Below are 20588 nucleotides of genomic sequence, written 5' to 3'. Positions count from 1 at the left end.
CACATTTTAGTAGGTAGAGACATATGAAACTGATCTTATCCACCAAACTTATTTTACAAGGATCGGCCGATCGCTGATCTCCCAAAATTAAGGAAATTGAGGCCGATACCGATCTTTGCTGATCGATCGGTGCACCCCTAATATTTTATGTTTATTTGTTTAGATTTTTAAAAGATGGAATAATTGTAACATAAAATCATCAGATTCTCATAGATTATGACTATTCAGATATTTGAAAATGGTGTCCCATCCCTGATCTTCAACCATTTCCCCATTGCTGAAAGAATTTGCCAACCGCATCTGTTGTGAAACAAGTTTGTTAGAAAAGATCTGACTTTTTATGGTGTTATCTGTTTTTTTACTTGGTCGCCCAGATTCAAAGCACCAATCCTACAGAAAATGACCCCATCAACAAGATTCAAACTAGATAATCAAAGGGGATAAGCTCGGCTTAAAATGGAAAAACACAATGTTGAACTTCAATGATATTTGGTGTGATGATATCCCAAACACATTTTAAAGTCAGTACAAATAACAGTACTAATGAATACACATTAAAAAAAATGTCTGCAGACACAGATGTCATGTGGATAATATTTGTCATCTTTAGTTTAAAACCGTCCTGAAAGTATGGTGGCCCTCGCTGTGAGGCTGTTAATGGGCCCGCTGCAGGCCGTTTCTCACCTCCTGCTGTTTGATGTTGCCACTGTTCACACTGCTGACGTGAGATATGTATGTATGTGTGGGTATTACATGCATGTGTTTGCATAAAGCCTGTATGGCCCAGTGCTTCTGCATACTAACAGGCAGCTTTCTCAGCGTGCAACCAGCAAAGTGCAGATTTTCACCCCTGAATAAGTTTACTGTACATTCACATGGATGAACTGATGTGACTCTCACAGTTTTCCATGATAGCATTGTGCAGCTTGTTTTAGATTTCTATGAAACAAACACACTCTGCATAAAAACACAGCCCTTTTTGCACTGCGAATGCCCATTTAAGATGGTCTGAGACAAGCCAGAGAACACAGGGGTGGTGAAAATGCCAAAGGAGAAAGAAGACAGGAGGAAATGAGGACAAGGAGGAAGAACTGACATTTACTGTGAGACGCTTCTTCCCTGTTGGTTGACCAAATCTCTTGAGTACATCCCACTTCCCTTGATTGTCCTCTGGTTTCCATTCATGGCATCTTTTCCGTCCCCGTCATCCATTCTTAGGATGAAAGGAAAACATGACAGGAAAGAAGCGCTGAAGAAAATCAGATTTGTGAAGAAAGATGTATTTTCCACAAAGGCATGATCTCAAGTGACTTTAATCTCTGATGACGTCTGAATGGCAGGATCAGCTGTCAGTGGGCTTTGACTGTTCTGCATTGGTCGTACCTTGGAGTTTATGATAAACCCAAAGAAGAGAGTCTGGGCTCACTATTATTAGCTAATGCCTAGGCCATTTTTGTGGGTGTTACAGCAGGGTCATATAGATACTGTATTCTACTGTGAGTTTACCTGGCTCAGTCATTGGTCCACATCTTCATCAAGTATTTACACTAAGAAAAAGATGTTTCTTCAGTGTGACCACATAGAAATATCTGTATTATTTGTTTATTGGTGTATGTGTTCTAAGAGTTAAAGTAGTGGTCATATGTTCGTTTATTTAAAGCAGTGGTTCTCAACTGGTAGATCAGGACCCAAAAGTGAGTTGGGAAGACATTTTCAGCTGGTTGTGGATTTGTGCCCAGAACAAAATATGTGTCAAAAGTCTATGATATGCTTTTGTTTTGAAGGAAATGTCCTCATTTCTTTTTAAACATATTTTGCTATATCTCAAGTCCAAACATCCCCATTTTTCATTAAAAAAAAACAAAAAAACACTTGTTTACGATTTTAAATGTAAGAAATTTGGGTTGCAAATTGTCAATAAGGCGAGACCAGTTGAGAACCACTGATTTAAGGTATATTTTTTTTCTTGCAGTACACAGAATCTTTTTTCCTTCCTCCTCAGATATTTGGAGCCTTGGTGTGATCCTGTTCATGTTGGTATGCGGCCAGCCACCCTTCCAGGAGGCAAATGACAGTGAGACCCTCACCATGATTATGGACTGTAAATACACTGTACCATCCCACGTCTCCAGTGCCTGCAAAGAGTGAGTGTTACACACACAGCAGTCATGCAAAGCGCCACTGAACCTTTAAGAATCAACACTGTGGATAAAAATCTGAAGGGGTGTTGATTTAATCCAAACATAAAATTCAAAACCGTATCAGACTGCATTTGTTTTCCTTTTCTGCTACTGTACTGTTTGCTGCCATACATGGACTTACTCCCTTTCTAACTCACATAACGCTGTATTTATAAGTGTATTAGCTGGTTTATCACACGTTACTTCCTCTTTCTCTTTATCAGTCTGGCTGTATATCCCACAATATCGTATGTGTGTTTTGGCAAGCAGCCAGTCACATCAGGCTGACATCCTTGTCATCTGTAGCCAACCTGTAACCATACTGTAGCTACTGTAGCTGTCACCATGGATGTGATAACAGGGTAGTTAGGCCACATTCTCATCAATTTCCCACACTACCTATGTAACTATCTCTTTATCTACTTTCTGTAAGGCACATTTATGGAAGGTGGGCTATGACACATCAGCAAGAGCGGGTTTCCAGCCAATCAGAAGATACGTGGTTTGATCCCTGTCAAAGTGTACTTGGATCGGATATGTAGCAAGCATTACATTAAAAGTTAAGATTAAAAATATTTGGTAAAAAGCCCATAATGAACCGTCATTGCCATGAGAAACCTAAACATGCTAAGTTTTGACAACACCAATCTTATCCAAAAATTAACATGGCCTGGTTCTTTAGGTTCTCTGTGACATGGTGCTACCCTTACAGGCCCATGGATCTTTAACATAGGACTATAAACGGGACTGACGATAATGTGTCAAACTTCCTTTGTCCCTATGGGACTTAGGTATGGAATACATGTACTTACAGCCTTAAAACAAACTTGTTAACAGAATTGAAGCCATTAAATGAGGAGCAGCATACATGAACATACAGGGAGATTGCTGATTTTATTGTTTAAAACATACTTTTTAGTAAAGATTGATGTCTGGACCTCAGAAATTGCCAGTATTATTAAGTTCCACTCATGGTTCCCATATCCCGACAGACAAACCACATGCAGAGAGGTGGAGAGGCTTGTCAATACCTTTGTAGAACAATGAAAAGCAGGACAATGTCAGCTGTATTGGTTAAAACAACTGGATTATATCAGCCTCTGCCACAATTGTCCGCTGACCTTTGTGTCCCTCAGCACACGGTTTTGGATGCTGTCTTGTGAGCTTAAAGAAGTTTGCAAACTTTGTGCAGATTGTGCACTTAACTTTTCACTCTGAAAAACATGACACCACTCCACACTAGGCTGGTTAGAGTTACTTTTAAAGGCCCAATCTTAAGCTTGAGATGTACAAGTACTGGAGCTGATTCAGTGAAAATCAGCCGTAGGAGATCGTCAATCTTAGATCATCCTATTGTTCATACCTAGCCACACATTTGGCTTTATTAGCAAAGCAAGCAGCATTACAGCAACAACAGCTGCTTTATGACAGCTAAAATATCTTTTAGGGGGCATATAACAGAAAAAAAACAAACAATAATTAGCCAGTTAGCACTAGCTAGCACCATGACACCCTTTCTGATGACACATAAGTGGAGAAGATTAGCCTTCAATAACAAACTAGTGACTGGAAATATACCCACATTCAGTTTAATGGATAAAGAAGGCTTCTTTGAGTCAGTGGTGTTTGTGGAGCCTGAGTAACAGCCACCATCACAGTTAACAACTACAACAGTGGACATGAGTCAACGCATGAGGAAAGGGCAGCGTGTCAAGACAGTGACTGTAACCACTAACTCATGCACAGATCTCTCCATGGAGTCATACGTTACTGTCAGCTATTTTGTCTTAGATGAGCATATTCTGGTCTGTGGAGAAGTTGGTGGCAATGGCTGTATAAAGTTTGGACTTGTTTATAGTATGGGGCAGTGTAATTGTACTTTGCTCATATATATATGTGTGTGTGTGTGTGTGTGTGTGTGTGTGTGTGTGTGTACGGTTAAATGATAAATAGAACTGTCTCTCTTGTAACCACAGTCTAGCCTAAGTAGAAATGTGTATTATAACTACTAATCAAGCTAGCTAGCACCGAGCACTGTGTGAATGTTGATGTGTAGTAAAAAATGACAAAGCAAACATATGCTAAATATTTAAAGATTTTTTTTCCTTTAGCTATAGCTAAACTCTTTTTCCAGGTATCTGTACAGTGTAGATAAAGGCACACAGCAGTATCCACTCTGATTTATTCCAGGCCCTGCAGACCAGCTTGATCCTGGAGCTGGCAGAGACCAAAACCCTTCAAGTAGTCTGTACAGCCCAGTGGCTCAGCAGTGCAGTCCAACTGCAGTCCAACACAAAAACACATTTTCCACACTAAAAATACGTCAGGCAGTAAAGCTCTAAAATTAGCAGTTGTAGAGTTGCCTGTGAGATAATCACACTCTTGATTTTGTGCAAATTAATGCTCTCAAGATACAGAGTTAATTTTTGAAGCACTGTAGCCTTTCCTGTGGCTAGAATTAATCAGGGAAATATTTATAATGCAGTTCTTTATTCGAGCCTGACCTGACCTAGAGTTTGTCTTTTTCAGGTTAATTACAGAGACCGTGGGGTGTAAACTTTAACCTTTCTGATTCCAATTTTCTGGTGTGTCAGAGCAGAAAATATGTAGTTTTGACAGCAACCTTAATCCAGAACACTTTTTCAGGGGAGACTGTCAGCATTCCACACAAAATGTGGATTGTGCGCCATGGTTGGACTAGGATGATTCAAGCAGCTTCATAAACTAAAACAACAGCAACATGGCATGCAGCACAGTTATAGTTGCATCTTGATCATACTGTTTTCATGATCATGGGAGGACAAAATTTCCCGTCATATTCTGCCTCTTATAGCAGCTATACCTCCAGTAGACTGATGTGGAAGCTGGGCTGTCGCTGTGACTTACGCCCATATGTCTTAATAAACGGAAGCACTTAATAATAATAATAATAATAAGTGGATTTAATGGACAAAAGTAACAGTAACCGAGCTCTGTGTTCAACATGTTGTGGAGGCCAGTTCTCTGTTTTCACTCTGACTGCACATCAGAGTATTTTTAGACACGGGAAATAAACGCTTATCTCTTCTGAGTCGAAGGAGAGATCTGACTAGATTGAAGTGTTAAGCTGGAGCAGCTGCAAGCAATCTGATGGGCTTTGACTTCAGAGCAGAAGAGCCATTTGTCACATGCTGTGTCCCAGGCTTATATTTTTACCATGTCAGTAACTGGTGCTGCATCCAACCATGTCACAGTTTAAAATATATAAGCAGTGATTGCAGCACTTCTTCTTTTAAGACGGATGTGTCTGGCTTCACACATTTGTCTCAACATTGCCAATTAAAGTAATAGTCTTAGAAGATTCAAACAGAATCAACCACATCAGAGTGCAAGGCTCTGATAGGGTCATGAATAACAGCAGGGGCGGGAAGAAATAATGGCTGGATGTTTCATGGACATGTGATGCAACAGATTCATGACATCTTGAAACTTTGCAATGAAAAATAAAAGCTTTTTGGTCATTTTTTTTAAGGAAAAATGAGTTGAAAAGTCCACTAATTTCCGTGTCAGGTACAGGGTAAAGACTGCACTTGCGTTGTGTTTTTGTTGCTTTTCAACCCTCTTAAGGCACTTTTGGATTACATAATACATTCACCCTCACACGTGCTTGCAAGAACACAAAACAGCTAATTTTAAACACATTCATTCATACACTGTTGGCTGCTGCAGAGATCAGTCACACTTAATTTTAAACCTACAATAGGACACTGCATCATGTAAACCCAAGCGGCAACCTTCGGTCCTGAAAAATGAAGCAATACCATGAGTGTCCACTCGAGGCTGGCTGCAGGAACACCAGAAGTCCTGTACACAACACATGTTAAACAGCTGTTTTTTTACACTAGAAATAAGCTGGTTTAAAGCCTTGTTCAGAAAACCAAATGTTCCATTATACAATTTGGCAAACCGTCACTTTCATTTTCTCTGTCATATGTAAGGATATTTTATGGAATGGAGAGAAAAGATTTACACAGGGTTTACTTCACATGTCTTATCTTTCTCAGTGAAAGCAGAGTACAATCGCTGTCTTCAGGCAAGCAAATTTGATCTACAATATCATTTACTGCTTTAACAATCATTTTAATGTCAAGATGTAGTAGTCTGAAGACTGTAGTAGTTTTTTGATCAGCAAGATTTCTGACCATTACTGCACGCTCAAGCAACCTTTCAAGATGTCTCCACCTGCAAACTTAAAGGGGACATATTTTACCCTTTAAAGACAAGTTTAAATTGGTCTCAGAGGTCCCCAAAAGATGCCTGTGAAGTCAGTTGCTGAAAAAAGACTCCAATATTGGATTTTTGCATGTCTAAAAACCCCTCTGTTTCAGCCCTGCTCAGAACGGGCTGTTTCTGTGTCTGTAGCTTTAATTGTTACTGAGCTGTCTGACTCCGCCCCTGACCACACCCCTCTCAGGAAATGGATGTGGCTCTCCTGATGTTAGAATGTTATTTAGCAGAATCTTTCAACCAAAGTTAAAGACCTTGCCCAAGGGGCCAAACTGTACGTGGATTATGCACTGACTGGGATTTGAACCGTCAACCTCCAAAATGAAAGTTAGCAGGGTATCCCACTGAGCTATCCAGCATCTCAGCTGACAGCTGAGAAGAAGATCAGCAGATGACGGAGAATCTTTCTTCCAAGCAGGGAGGGCCAACTGAACCTGGGGGTGGTGCTAACCCCCCACATGACATCATGATGGTAAAATCTGAGAACGGCTTGTTTCAGCACACATTTTCTGAAAAGTGGAAGGGGGCGGGGTCTGATTCTTGGAGGGATTGTTGACAGGCCATATTTTTGCTAGAAAACCGTGAAAAGGGGATTTTTACATAGTATGTCCCCATTAAGTCCATTCTAGTCTAACATTCAGACTTGCAAACATTGCATTCAATTTAATGACTTATAATAATAACACAAGGAAGAACATCTCCATGTGACAGTCACACCCTCCTCACCATGCATAACAGCTCTGTTTCCACACTCGTGGGGCAGCAAATAATAATAATGATAATATGAATAAAAATGAAAGAGTACTTAAACTGACTTTAAGTGTTACTTAGTAAGTCAGACCTCTGCTCTCTGGAGAGTTTGCTGTGTGATCTCATAAATAACAAGCACGCACCACCTGCTCTAATCATCATATTTTGCTGTTCACAATGCTGTGACTCCTTTTGTAATAAGGTAAACTGCATTAAAGGATGACATTTCCTAGAAATAGCTGTGCATTGGCTCAGCCTCTGTGTGTCTATGATTCTTTGTGGCAGCCTTCACACACATGTGCTCAAAGTCATTCATGAAACCAGTTATATTTTCCATCTAAAAGTGAAGCCACTGGTTATGAGGCTGTGTTTACAGTTTGTGTGATGTGCTCACAACCTAAATCTCAGCAAAAAGTTTGAAGCATGCCGCACCACATTGGTAGTTGTAGCCCTCTGTGACCGACCCGCTTGGAAACCTCCAGCAGCCTCTCAGTGTGCTGTTAGCACAGACAGCAACACATTCAATTATCTTTGATGCTGAAGTCAGTGACAGAGGCCAAAGGTTATGAGAGGAATCTTTTTTAATAGATTTGATAACCTCCATAATGTGCTGTGTGTGCAAAAAAAATCCTTTAAAGAAATCCAGCAAGTAGAAATAATTTTTATTTAGCTCGACCTTTCCCCTGAAGTGACCCTTTGGCAAGCCCAGCTCTATAGTAGTCCATACCTGGTCTGGTTCCTGTTACTAGGTTAGACAACACCTGGGCTCCTTTCCATTTGAAACAATTGAAAACAGTCCATGATTTCACAACAAAGTTGTTCATTTGGCTGGTGACAGTGCTTGCAGAAAGTCCTGCAGAGGTAAAAGTAAATGTGCTAAATATTTCAAATGCAACAAGGGGCTCAACCAGTGTTAGTTTTGTCGACTAAAACTATGACTAAAAATGTTTGTCGACAGCCTTTTTATCCATGACAAAAACTAGACTAAGACTAACAAAAATAGATCTGTGATGACTGAAACTGACAAAAAGATAGTTAAGTTTTCATCAACATGACTAAAACTACACTAAAATGTAATTCAGTTTTCAGTGGACATTCAAAACCATGATATTTCTCCACAGTTGGTAAATCTGTCAAAATACAATGCATCTATAGCTATTCTTCCTCTCAGCTGTAGAAAGCAGGGATCTCAGGTTTAGCAGAGTGCAGAGAATACATTTCCATGATTTGGTACCAGATTTAGACAAGAAAATTTAATGCTTGGACTAAAAGTACGGACTAAAATGTGAGGACTTTCATGGACTAAAACTAGGCTAAAATGTTTTTGAGTTTTTGTCAACTAAAACTAGACTAAAACTGTGACTTAAACTAAAAGACATTTCATCTAAAGACTTGGAATACAATTAAAGATAGCTGCCAAAATTAACACTGGGCTCCACCAATCAGTGCCTTGTACAACTCTGGGGCTGGGTAGTGCTGTTTTTTTTTCCTCAGAAATCCAAATTAACCATTTTTATTTGCAAGTAAAGTTATGAAGATCAATCTTTTGCAGGAGCTTCATTTTACTCTCAGGTAGTTCATGGTTAGTCTACCTTCAGAGATGTTATGGCTACAATCAGATCTGCTATGGAGAAAATGAATGGGACTTTTACTTGTTGAGCTACACTGCTGAGCTCTGTAGGGACGGGCTGCCAGTCTGAAACAAACTCTGTAGGCTGTAAGTTTGTTCACTTTGAAGTATTGAATTGATTCAGTTGTAGATCTACTATGACTGTCTGCTGTGGTTTGTTTTGATGGTCTTGCACTGAAGATAACAGTTCCCATCAGTTCCATTGACACATTTTCAGTCTGTTTCAACATAGTCTTCATGTGTCTCTTCATGTATTTGTGTTTGTGTCTCTGTGTTTGTAGACATATGTCTCTCTGCTCTCTTTTCCCTGTTGAACCACCAGATTGCATTTACATGCCTCAGTTAATTAATTATTCACTGACTTGATGTTGCAAACCCATCGCCCTCTTCTTTAGGGGCTTTCTTTGTTTTGTCATCTTTGATTTAAATTTCCAGGGACTAGACATAAAATGTTTGTATTACACCCACCAGCCCTCCCCTTCAGTGACACAATCAGCCCCATAAACACAGAGGAGCAGATAAATGTACTGTTGCTCTTTTCACTGTCACAATTTGACCTGTGAATGATGATCCTGGGGACTACTGTGAACCATTCAGAACACTGTGTTCTTTCATTTCCTGTCATTATTGTAATCACATAGAGTGCACTCACATAAACACTTGACCTTCTGTTCTCATCAGACACTGATGTTTCAGAGCAGGCGTTCGCTGATTTCCACCTATGAATACTGGAAATATTTGTTCTTTACTTGACACCTACATTGGTTTGTGGTTTCTGTCACACACTGGGACACACACCTTGTTCTGGGAGTGTAAGAGAAAGCTTTATGTTGCAGCCTTCTTCTAAGGATCCCCAGGGAACAAATGAGAGCAGCCAAACAAGAGACAGCCATTTATAGAGAAGCAAGCGTTTGTTAGAGTAGCTCATACACTGAGAGCTTGGTGTTCGTACTGTACAACCAGAGGGCCATTGAAACTGTCACTTTCCAAAACTGCTGATTATTTGTTGCACTTCATTTGCTAGAACTCCAGCCAACTTGCAGTTTTCTTGTTGACTAGTGGGCTTTCCTTCAAGCCATGAGTAAGTTGTTGTTGTACACATCTTTCAAAATGTATAGTACCCATATGATATTAAGCTTTTTAGCTGAAGGGATGCAAGACTAGATATGTGTATAGGTGTGTGCATGTATCCGTTTTGGCTGAAATAAGATTTGAAAGATGTGCATGTGAGATAATGACATAGATCCAATATTGTGCATCCCTAAAAAGAAGTCCTGGGAAAAAGCAAATGTTTTGGCATTGGAATGGCTAAATCATTATTTACAACATCAGCATCACTCCTGATTTTCAAAATTGTTGCTTTTTTTTTATATTGTATTTTGGAGAAAGTTTAAGTGTATGTCCCTGCACAAGTACAGTGTATGAAGTGGTAGTTAGAGAACCAGTCTGTTCTACTCTGCTGTCAGTTCAGCCTCTGGGGTCAATAGTACATTTTATGTCCATACTTCTGCATGATGCATAAAAGAAACTGAAATTTGTGACATTGCCTGTGTGGTTATTGAACCAACAAAACAGTGCAGCCTTCAGTGAGTCGTCATTATGCTGATAGTCAGGCCTTCCCTGCGTCCTCTATCTCCTCTCCACTGCTCCTGCTGATCCCGCTGCTGCTGCTGCTGCCTGTGGTCCTCGGGGAGCCGGGCTCGCCCCAACTAATCCCCAGCATGTCTGTCAGTCAGCAGAGCACTGCTCTGCCCAGTCTGTGAGTCTGTAGCTTTCATTCCCTAGTCTGCTCACACTTAAGCACAGACACACTTGGGGACTGGATGGAGGTGGAAAAATGGATGGAGTTGAGCCAACATGAGATGCACATGTTTCTCAGATTCATTTTGGTGTAGGTGGATTCCTGTGGTTGTGTTTAGCTCTCATACCTGTGTCAGGAAAGGCTGCTTATTTAGTTTGCTAATTAGTGAGGCAGATTCTTTATTGTAACTAATATAGTAGGTTTTCAGATATACATTTTCAAGTGAGATATTGGGTATGACATTTATAAGGAATATTTTATGTTGCAGTAAAATATCATGTTTCCTTTTACTTCATCTGGCAGTTGAAAAAAACAAACTGGTATCAGGGTTAATACTCAGTAAAAATGTTTACAGTATGAACCAAGGACAGTGATATATTCATTGACCACATGATTATGGATTTAAAATGTCAATGCCATATTTTCACAAGTGGGTAGTTCATTTATTTTTGATTTTTTATTTGTGGATGGGACAGATTATTCCATCAAGGAAACCGTCCTCATCAGGCATTTTTTTCATAATTTCCCTGCCAGTCTGTCTCATAGTCTGTACATGTCATACCTCAGTTAATCCATATCTGTCTGCCTTTTTATGCAGATGACAAAGATGGCTTACTCATGGATGCGTGATGCTTTTCTCTTGTATTAATTTTAGCTTTTTACTAGATTTCAGAATCCCAGCTAATCCTTTGAAATTGCAATCTCAGCTTTCAACAGTGTGTGGATTTTAAGCTTCAAGCTGACCAGCTGTAATTTGTATCCTCTGCTCTGTCAAAGCAGATGTATGATACAGACTGGGGTTGTGCATTATACATGTTTCTAATGATTCTCTCTGGCTCCTCCACAATATACCAAAAACATAGGTTTGATTGCACTTGAACAACAAATCCTGGCTCAGCAGACAGCTGAAACTCAACAATAGGAGCGATCCACCGGGGAGATGTGAGACATATTACTGAGCCTTGAGCAAATGATTTCAAGGACAGCAGATATGCTGTAAATATGTTGAGTTCCTTATCTTTTCCTCTCGGACAAGACATTTAGGTATTGGTATCCCACAACAATTCTACACATCAGTATGAGGGCCAATATGAGAAGTTATGCCAGCCACTGGGCCTAACATTATCAAAACTCAGTGTGTATACATACAAGTGGAATTGTTTTGTTAGTGAAAGAAACACAGGACTTTTTGAATACATGTAAATATTAGCCTCACATGCTTGATCGACTGTTTCGTATATCCACTGCATGGGTAACTTATATTTCACATTTATAGGGAAACCTCCCATACAAAGCATTTGGGAAGAGCAGGACTTCTCAAAGAAATGGGGCACTTTTCTGATAAAGCTGCTGCTTTTCTAAAGCTCATCACTTCAGCAGCTGCATTAGCTTACAGAACATTTTAACCCCACCAGTTTGATCACAAACTCATGCCGAAGCAAGTCAGGAGGAGAGTGAAAACATCTTTTCTGGCAAGAAAAGCTTTCAGTGTGGCTCTTTGCTCCTTTATAATGCAGAAATGTGGTACAGTTCTTCAAATTTGCTACATCCAAGTTAGCTTGGATGTATCTACACTTGCGGCAGCTATTGCTGTTGGCTGACAGTACAACAAAACCCAACCCATAGCTACTGCCTTGTCCTCCTTAAACATCACTGATTGGCCAGAGCCGTTTTTGGTTCAGCACAATCGATGTGGATCGGAGCTTTGCCAAATATGTCATGCCCAGTGTTATGTAAACATGTTTGGCCATCTAATACCTTCTAGAAACTGTAGTAACATGTCTCAACAATATAGTGATTAATTTTCTCTTGCATGCATACACTTCAATTGGGCCAGCACTGTACCAGAGGTGTTTTTTAATTGCCAGAACTTTCCCCATGAACTATGAACTATGTGAGGGACTGTGCCTTTTGATAGCAGGAACCAGGATCTAAATTCAGATTTTGATCTGGGTTTGAAAATCTACCCCTTGAAGAGTCTCTGCTCAGCAGATAACACTTTCTAAAGGCCCAGGAGCCATGCAGGGTGGAACTGCAGTGCTGAACATTTGTGATTGGTAACACGGTCTACAACCCCCCTAACGAGTCTTACACCCACCCATTAGCATTTTAATGGTTTCAAACATTTCTCTCTGGCCCCAGTCAGTTTTAGCCCTGAAGAAACTCTTCAGAGGAGAGACAAACTTCTTGAGTAAATTTATCCAAGTCCGGTTGACCCATTTAAAGCAAGCTTCGGACAACCTGGTTGAAACAAAACCCACATAGCAGTTTGATAAGATTGTAATTATGTATTGTATATGATAAAGACTGTGTCTGTCTCCTGGCCCAGAACCTTCCAAAATATAGATCAGAAAAGGTGTACATTACAATGAAGTTAATGAGATTAAAACCACAAATACAGTTAAAAAATGTCAGTTTAATTTGTTCTATTGAATATTTTATCCTGGGTAAATCTTTATTAGTAAAGGATCTGTTTGTGCATTAACATATTGATTAGTGGGGATTATGAGCATCTACACTATTGATATTTGCGTTGGCCTTTTTGTTTATTATTCTCCTTCTGAGCCGGCTATCTCCTCCTTCATACTTTGTCATATCGTCACCATTTGAACTTTAAAAATTCAGTTTCTTCGTCATTCAACTGCTATGACTTTTCTCATTTCTAACTTTTATAATTTGTAAAGTATAACTATTTTTATGCTTTTTTCAGCTATTTCTTTGCTTTTTCAGCCATTGAATGCAATTTTCAGCTACTTTTAGGCCAAAATCAGCTATTTTTATGCTATTTCCAGCTATTTTTAGGCTATTTTCAGCGTTATTAGGCTACTTTCAGCTATTTTTATCCTTTTTTCGGCTATTGAATGCCATTTTCAGCTACTTTTATGCTATTTTCAGCTATTTTATGCTTTTGGCTATTTTCAGCAGTTCTTCCACAGTTCAGCTCTCAGCATCCCACGCAATTTCAGCTTAAATCGCAATTTTGATCTAGTTTACTTTGTGTTCCTGAAACCTGGCTGTATCAGGGTGTAAGACTTGAATAATAATGCTGGGACTTTAGAACTGATGGAAATGTTGAGAACATTGGGTTACAGAAACCCTTTAGTTCCTTGAAGAGAACTACCAGGAACCAAAAGTTCTGGGTGCTTAGGGCCAGGGACTAGCTCAGGTAGTGAGGGTGTGTTTTTAAGGCAACTGTCTTGACTATAAAATGAAAGACAACACTGAAATATGAGGGGAAAAAACAGTGAAGACCAGTGTGAGCAGCCCCTAACATTTATCACTGAAGAAGCACTTCAACACTGGCAGGACAAGAGCGGTTTGACTGAGTGCTTGAGTCACACAGGTCACTCATCAGCTGTTCTGACATCATGGTCCTGACAGGCCTGTTCCCTCTGGCTGAAGGGGTCAGCTGGTGGAGCAGGTGGAGACCTTTCCAGCACCTGAAAAGTAGTCAGACAGAGCCCTCTCTTTCCCTGCTTGCAAACAGTGTCATCAAAATCAAGCTGCATTTAGTAGACCTCCTGTCATTGGATTAAATTCAGTTATTGCTTGAGTCAAGGACTTAAAAGTAAATAGCCCAGGGGTGTCAAACTCGAGGCCCGGGGGCCAAATCTGGCCTGTGGTACAGTTATGCCTGGCCCACCAGATCATATCTTAATTTTTTATAACTGGCCCACTGGTTTGAGGTTGGCAGATTTCCTCTAGTTTAAAAATGTAATCTAACCTTGATGATTTAAAATATCCTTGTTAGGTTATAAAAATGAAAAAAAGTAAAAGTTAATTTAATTAGAAAAATGTCAGGAATGTAGGAAAATGCATTTGTTTTCCTTTAGTATTCTTTATTTGAACCTCACATTAATGACACAAAGTTATGGTTTTTGATTTTTATGTTATATGTAGACATTTTCAATTCACAGTTTTAACTTTTTTTTTCTTGTTTTTCTTACCTTTCAGATCCTCAATTTTAAAATTTTACGTAATATTCTGACCTTTTGAACTTGTGATTTTAATTTTTTTCTCCCATTTTGACCTTTTTAACTCCCTAATTTGACTTTTATCTCATAATTTGACCTTTTAGATCCTCAATTTAAGATTTGAAAAATTATTTTGACCTTTAAGACTCAAATTTTTTTCTCATGCTTTAATAGTTTTAACCATGATTTTGAATTTATCTCATATTTTGACCTTTAAAACTCATGATTTCAAATTTTTATCTCCTATATTTGAATTTTAACAACAATTTCTTTTATATTTCAAATGCTCAGGTGTTTTCCACCGTAACTCATTGCTGGTGAAAATGAGGTTGACTGTTAGATGTTGACCCTGTTCGATCCTGTTCGGCCCTCAGGTTGGACCCAAATTTATAATTCGGCCCCTGCTGTGATTAAATTTGATATCCCTGAAATAGCTGTTTGGGTTTCCATGAGCTCCCAGAGCTCATAGTGGCATTAGAGCTCTTCTCAGGAACAGGTAGTTTCAGCAAGGTGTGTTAGCTTTTTATAAAAATGAAATGCTTGGGCACGCAGATGGCCTAGCGGTCTACAGCGCTACCCATGCGCATGGGTGGCCCGGTTTTGAGTCCGGCCTGTGGCCCTTCGCCGCATGTCTCTCCCCACTCTCTCCCGTTTCTGACTCTGTCCACTGTCCTCCTCCTATCAAATAAAGGCACGAAAAGCCCAGAAATAAGTCTTGGAAAAAAAAAAAGTGAAATGCTTATTAAAAAATGTGCTCCTTGTCAGGTTACTTTTTGGAACTGAAACCCTCTCTATATGGAGTTGTTTCTGCGTTGATCTCTGAAACAGAATTTATCTGTCCTGGTTAGTTTGACTGAGATATGAAACATGTGCATTAGCAATAACACAGCACAGATGGGGATTAGTTTGGACTTTGGTCTATCAGCTCTTCATAACTTTCTGTCTGCAATGACTGTCCATCCACATGCCCGGTTCCTTCTCTCTTTCTGGTCGTGCATTCACATTGAATTAATTTTTTAGGACATACACAGCCGACATGCCAAACCAACACTCATAATGCGGGAAAGCCATCATGGCAGATGAATAGTTAACAGTAAGTGTCCTGTTCAAAGTTCATGGCAACTAAATCAGTAGCTCTCAAGCAGAGGCATGCAGTCTGTTGGAATAAGTATCAAGCACTGCCAGTTTCACAATACACCAGCTGCAAAGAGACTAACTTGGTGGCATCAAATCAGAGGAATATAAAAACCGACATTTTATTCTGTACAATAAATTTCTTTAAACAAGATGCAGCTCTCTTCAGGAGCTATTCATGAAGCAGCCACAGCCAAATGTGCATTCATGCTCCTATCAAGAAAACAAAGCTAAGTCACAATAGAGTCATAAAGTGATACACGTTTGCTTACTTTTTGTCCTTTCTGTTTCTCCTGTCTGTTTATGACCTCAGTCTTATAGATCGAATGCTTCAGAGAGATCCTAAGCGACGGGCCTCTCTAGAGGAGATTGAGACCCACGCCTGGCTGCAGGGGGTTGACCCGTCTCCAGCCACCAAGTACAACACTCCCCTGGTTTCCCACAAGAATCTGTCAGAGGAGGAACACAACAGCATCATCCAGCGCATGGTACTAGGAGACATCGCTGACCGAGAGGCCATAGTCGAGTAAGTGGTGTAGTATCTGTCCTTCTGTATTTGGTACAAACTGGAGTATGGAGCTAAGGGACATGCTTTAAGTATTCTGAAATGTTCTGTTGGTACACATAGTTAGCTGTTTTACTTGGTTAGCAATACACAGTAACATTTAATTGCCTTGGTGTGCATCTAGTTTGTCTCGCTTTAATTTTTTTAAAGGGAAACAACGAAGATATTTTGGTCCTAAAGCAAACTGTAACTGTCCATTTACAATAGACATGTCCATTTATTTATTTTTAAATTGTCTTTCACCTGCTCTTGTTTTAAGTACAAGGAGACCTCAATTAGCCAAAGGAAAGAAAACTTCTAGTAATAATCACTGAAATGTTTTCTTTTGGGTGTCCGTGGTTGCCTTAGTATTTTACTGCAAAACACATCTACATTGATTTACAAATAATCAAGGACACTGCTAGTTAGGCTGTGTCAGATACCTTTTGCATGTGATATATTACACATTAATCTGTGCAACATCCCTTAAATCAGTGGTTCTCAGCTGGTGGGACGCGGAGCAGCTTTCATTGGATTGCATCTAGGTGTCCGGAAAAAAAATGTCCTGAAGTCCTTATTGGACATGCACCGATACCTTTTATTTTACCTTGTTTTACTGTGAAATTGGGTAAATTTAAATGTTTGATTTTTATTTCAACTAATTTATCTCTTCTTCTTGCAATAAATAACTACTTTTTCCCATGATAATGAAGTAATTTTGGCAAAAATGGAAGCTGGAAAGCAAAAATTGACACATAATGATGGGGAAAGAGGTTTTAAAATTGGTCTTTTTTGTCTCTTTTCTATTTTTTTACAGGTGTTTTGGTCCAATCATGCTCCAAACTGCAACATATTTAATTATCTAAACATGCTTTGTTTTTTTTGTTTGTTTTTTTTTTACTCGGGCCACAATCTGTCATAAGACAGACTGGTGGGTCCTGAGGCTGGACCAGTTGAGAGCCACTGCTTTAAATGATTTTTTTTTTTTTTTTTTTTTTTTAAGAGGCACAGAACCTGTCAAAAGTAATTCAGAAGATGACTGAATGAAGGTTCTGTCACATTCACTACAGGCCAATTGGAGTAACAAGACATTCAGTGTCAGTGTGTGCCACTGCCACAGCCAAATCCTTAAATCACAACGATTGGTTTGGTCATTCTCTGACAAACGACAAATGGCCAAATGGCCATCTGCCAAGACCAATCCAAAGAAGGCATTTTTAAAATCATCCTTAAGTTTAGGAAATGGGTAGGGCAAAAACACTAGTAGGGCAAGACAGCCATACCTTTTACACATGTTTAAGTACTAGGGCTGGGCAGTTAATCGCAAATTTGTTTAAATTGCAATATGGCCTGCTGAAATTTACAAATTGCAAAAGTGGCAACGTTTCTTTAACTTGAAATGTGTCAGAATACCAGTTTCATAGCTTTTTGCAGCAGAGATTTTATGCACATTATGCAAACATTCACGTTTTTTAGTACAAAAATCCTTGTTTGACCAGTGAATATATTTTTCTTATTTAAAATGAGATTGACATAAAATTGATCATCCTCTTCAATGCAGCAATTGATATCAAATGAGCAAAAATAATTGCAATTAGATATTTCTTTTACATCGTTTTGCCCCAGTATATTCTATCTAATATTGTTTAGGTTATAAAAAAGAATAATGTATTTCTTGTCTTTCTAAAAGAATATATAAGATGAGGAACCTAAAATAATTGCTTATTAAATTGCAATTGCAATATTGGGGGAACATATTGCAATTAGATTATTTTTCGCAAACTGTTCAGCCCTTTTAAGTACCAAAATAAAAGTCACAACATCATAATGATGCACAATAAAGATTTGACCCTGGCCAACTTTGTCCTACTGTAAGTAAGTAGTAATAAGAGAAGACTATTAGATTAATTATTCTGCACAGCAGGCCAATCAGAGAGCTGGCAAAGGGTCAGTTAAAGATCAAATCTCTATTTACACATGATTTATAGATGACCTTAATCTTGCTGTATATCAAGAGATCAAGAGGGCAAATCACTCAAAAATATCAAAGGTTTAAAAATAAATGCACGAGTCAACATTCATCTCTGTATGGAAAAAATTATCTTTGTTACTATTCAGGACAACTTTGTGTTAAAACCTTTCCTTCAGCAGTAATCAGTGTTTTAAATCTTCAGTACAAAATCTCCAAACAGTGGTATTCTAGTAATCCAGCTGTAATAAAGAAAACATACATTTATGGTTAAAAACTATGTAGACAGTGTGCATGCAGGCACATGCAGTTATTATGATCGCAGTCATGCTGTTTCAGTCTGTGCCTCCATAAAATGTGATTCAACCTGTTTCTCTTTAAGTTCACTTTGCTGACGTGAGAGCAGACATGAGAAAATGCACACAACTCGTGAATCGTGCAGACAAATGTAAACTTGAAGGAACGTCTTTTCCCTGCAGCTGTGAGAGAAAACCTGCTGTGCTGCAGCGTGCTGAGAAAAGGCGGATAAATGTATAAAACTGCTGTTTAATTCAGATTCATGGCTCCTAGTTCACACTTGTTCCCACCATCCTCATTTCACGTTTCACCCTTATCTCTTTTATTGGATCTAAACAGATATGCACAGTGTGTATAACACTTTAGACGCTCACTTTCTCCATTTGGTCCCTTCACACCTCTCCTCCTTTCATAGCTACAGCACCACCACACATCTGCCATCATATTTCTGTGTGCACATGAATAGGGAGCGTTTGTGTGAGCTTATACGCTGACAGATGGCCATACATGTGCGTCTGTTCTATAGATACTATGATCCACTGTGTCTGTGTAAGCTCATGAGATAACAGAGACAGAGAAACTGTTATGTCAGAGAGTGGCGTGGACATAGGGGCTGGTGATATACCGGTTTAACCCTCACTGGTGTCTATTTCTGCTGCCACATGGATTTGCTTTCCCTTTATTACAGTGACAACACACATAAACTCACACAGGACATCAGGAGAACATTAGTTGTTTCCTCTAATAGGCAGTAATTATCTACTTATAGGCTTTGCTATCACTGTAATTATGAGTCAGTGCAGTCTGGTTATGAAGCATCTTCCAGTATTAATGGAGATTTTCCATACCAGCCTAATATAACTCCAGCATCCTGATGTCATATTTATAATTTTAATGGGACTTGTCTTGTAATGACAGCTGCCATGACAAGAAAACCTTCACTAATGTCATGCTAACGCTATCGAAACTCATCAAGACTGAACATGTATAAACTGATTCCTTCAGTTAAACTTGATGCTTCTATACACCCTTTTTATTTCCTCTAGCACTGCATGGCAGCACCTCTGTTAGACTAAAGGAAGTTTGTGGCACTTGCTCTTGTTGTTCCCTTCTTTCCAGATTATTTACTTCTGATGTTTTAACTATCAGATGTACATTACTTTAGACAAACTATAACATGAGCAAGCACCATTTTATCACAACTAGGAATATGGATGATTGATTTTAATTGATAATGCTACTCAAGATGATACTTCTTATTGATCCAAGTCCTTAATAACTCCACAATTGATACTCTCCTATTGTTTCCGGAAAGACAAAATGGCAATACAAGAAGAGGCCTTTGTTGAATAGAGCTATTCCAATAGAGTTATTCTATCTTTATTTCATTTTGATAGAAAAATAACACATTCTCCCTCTCCACAACCATAATTATTTAAGTTCTTAACCATAAACAGAATGTTCATTTTCTAGCTTTGACATTTGAACATGGATTAGCTTTTCCTGAAATAAATGAAACTCAAAATGAAAATTCTTATGAATAACCACTGATAATCTGGAAGGAGTTTATGCAGGCGGACTGGTGCAGCATCGGGAGTACTAAAGGCGTTGTGCTGGACTGTTGTTTTAATGAGGGAGCTGAGCCAATCTGCAAAACTCTCAATTTACTGGTCGATCTAACTGCCAACCCTCACCTATAATCATGAACTCTGGGTAATGACCGAAAGAGTGAAATGAGTTTCCTCCGGAGGGTGGCTGGGCTCAGCCTTAGAGATAGGATAAGGAGTTCAGACATCCAGAGGGAGCTAGAAGTAGAGCCGCTACTCCTTCTCATCGAAAGGAGCCAGTTGAGGTGGTTTGGGCATCTGATCAGGATGCCTCCTGGTCACCTCCCAGTGGAAGTGTTCTGGCACGTCCCGCTGGGAGGAGACCTCAGGGAATACCCAGAATGCACTGGAGGGACTACATATCCTGTCTGGTCTGGGAACGCCTCGGGATCCCCCAGCAGGAGTTGGAAAGTGTCACTGGGGAAAGGGACGTCTG

General features: G+C 39.3%; 1 protein-coding gene across 1 annotated transcript in view; it reads left to right on the top strand.

Annotated features, from left to right (window-relative positions):
- Window positions 1-20588, top strand: part of snrka (SNF related kinase a) — a 79936-nt gene that overhangs the window by 34993 nt on the left and 24355 nt on the right. The window contains exons 3-4 of the mRNA XM_041793042.1: window positions 2003-2144; window positions 16049-16261. Coding sequence (XP_041648976.1) covers window positions 2003-2144; window positions 16049-16261 — 355 coding nt within the window. The remainder of the gene's footprint in view (window positions 1-2002; window positions 2145-16048; window positions 16262-20588) is intronic.

Source organism: Cheilinus undulatus, linkage group 8, assembly GCF_018320785.1.
Source record: "Cheilinus undulatus linkage group 8, ASM1832078v1, whole genome shotgun sequence".
In the NCBI taxonomy this organism is placed as follows: Eukaryota; Metazoa; Chordata; class Actinopteri; order Labriformes; family Labridae; genus Cheilinus; species Cheilinus undulatus.
Note: the sequence above shows the minus strand (reverse complement) of the source record. Positions and strands in the feature narration are given on the sequence as shown.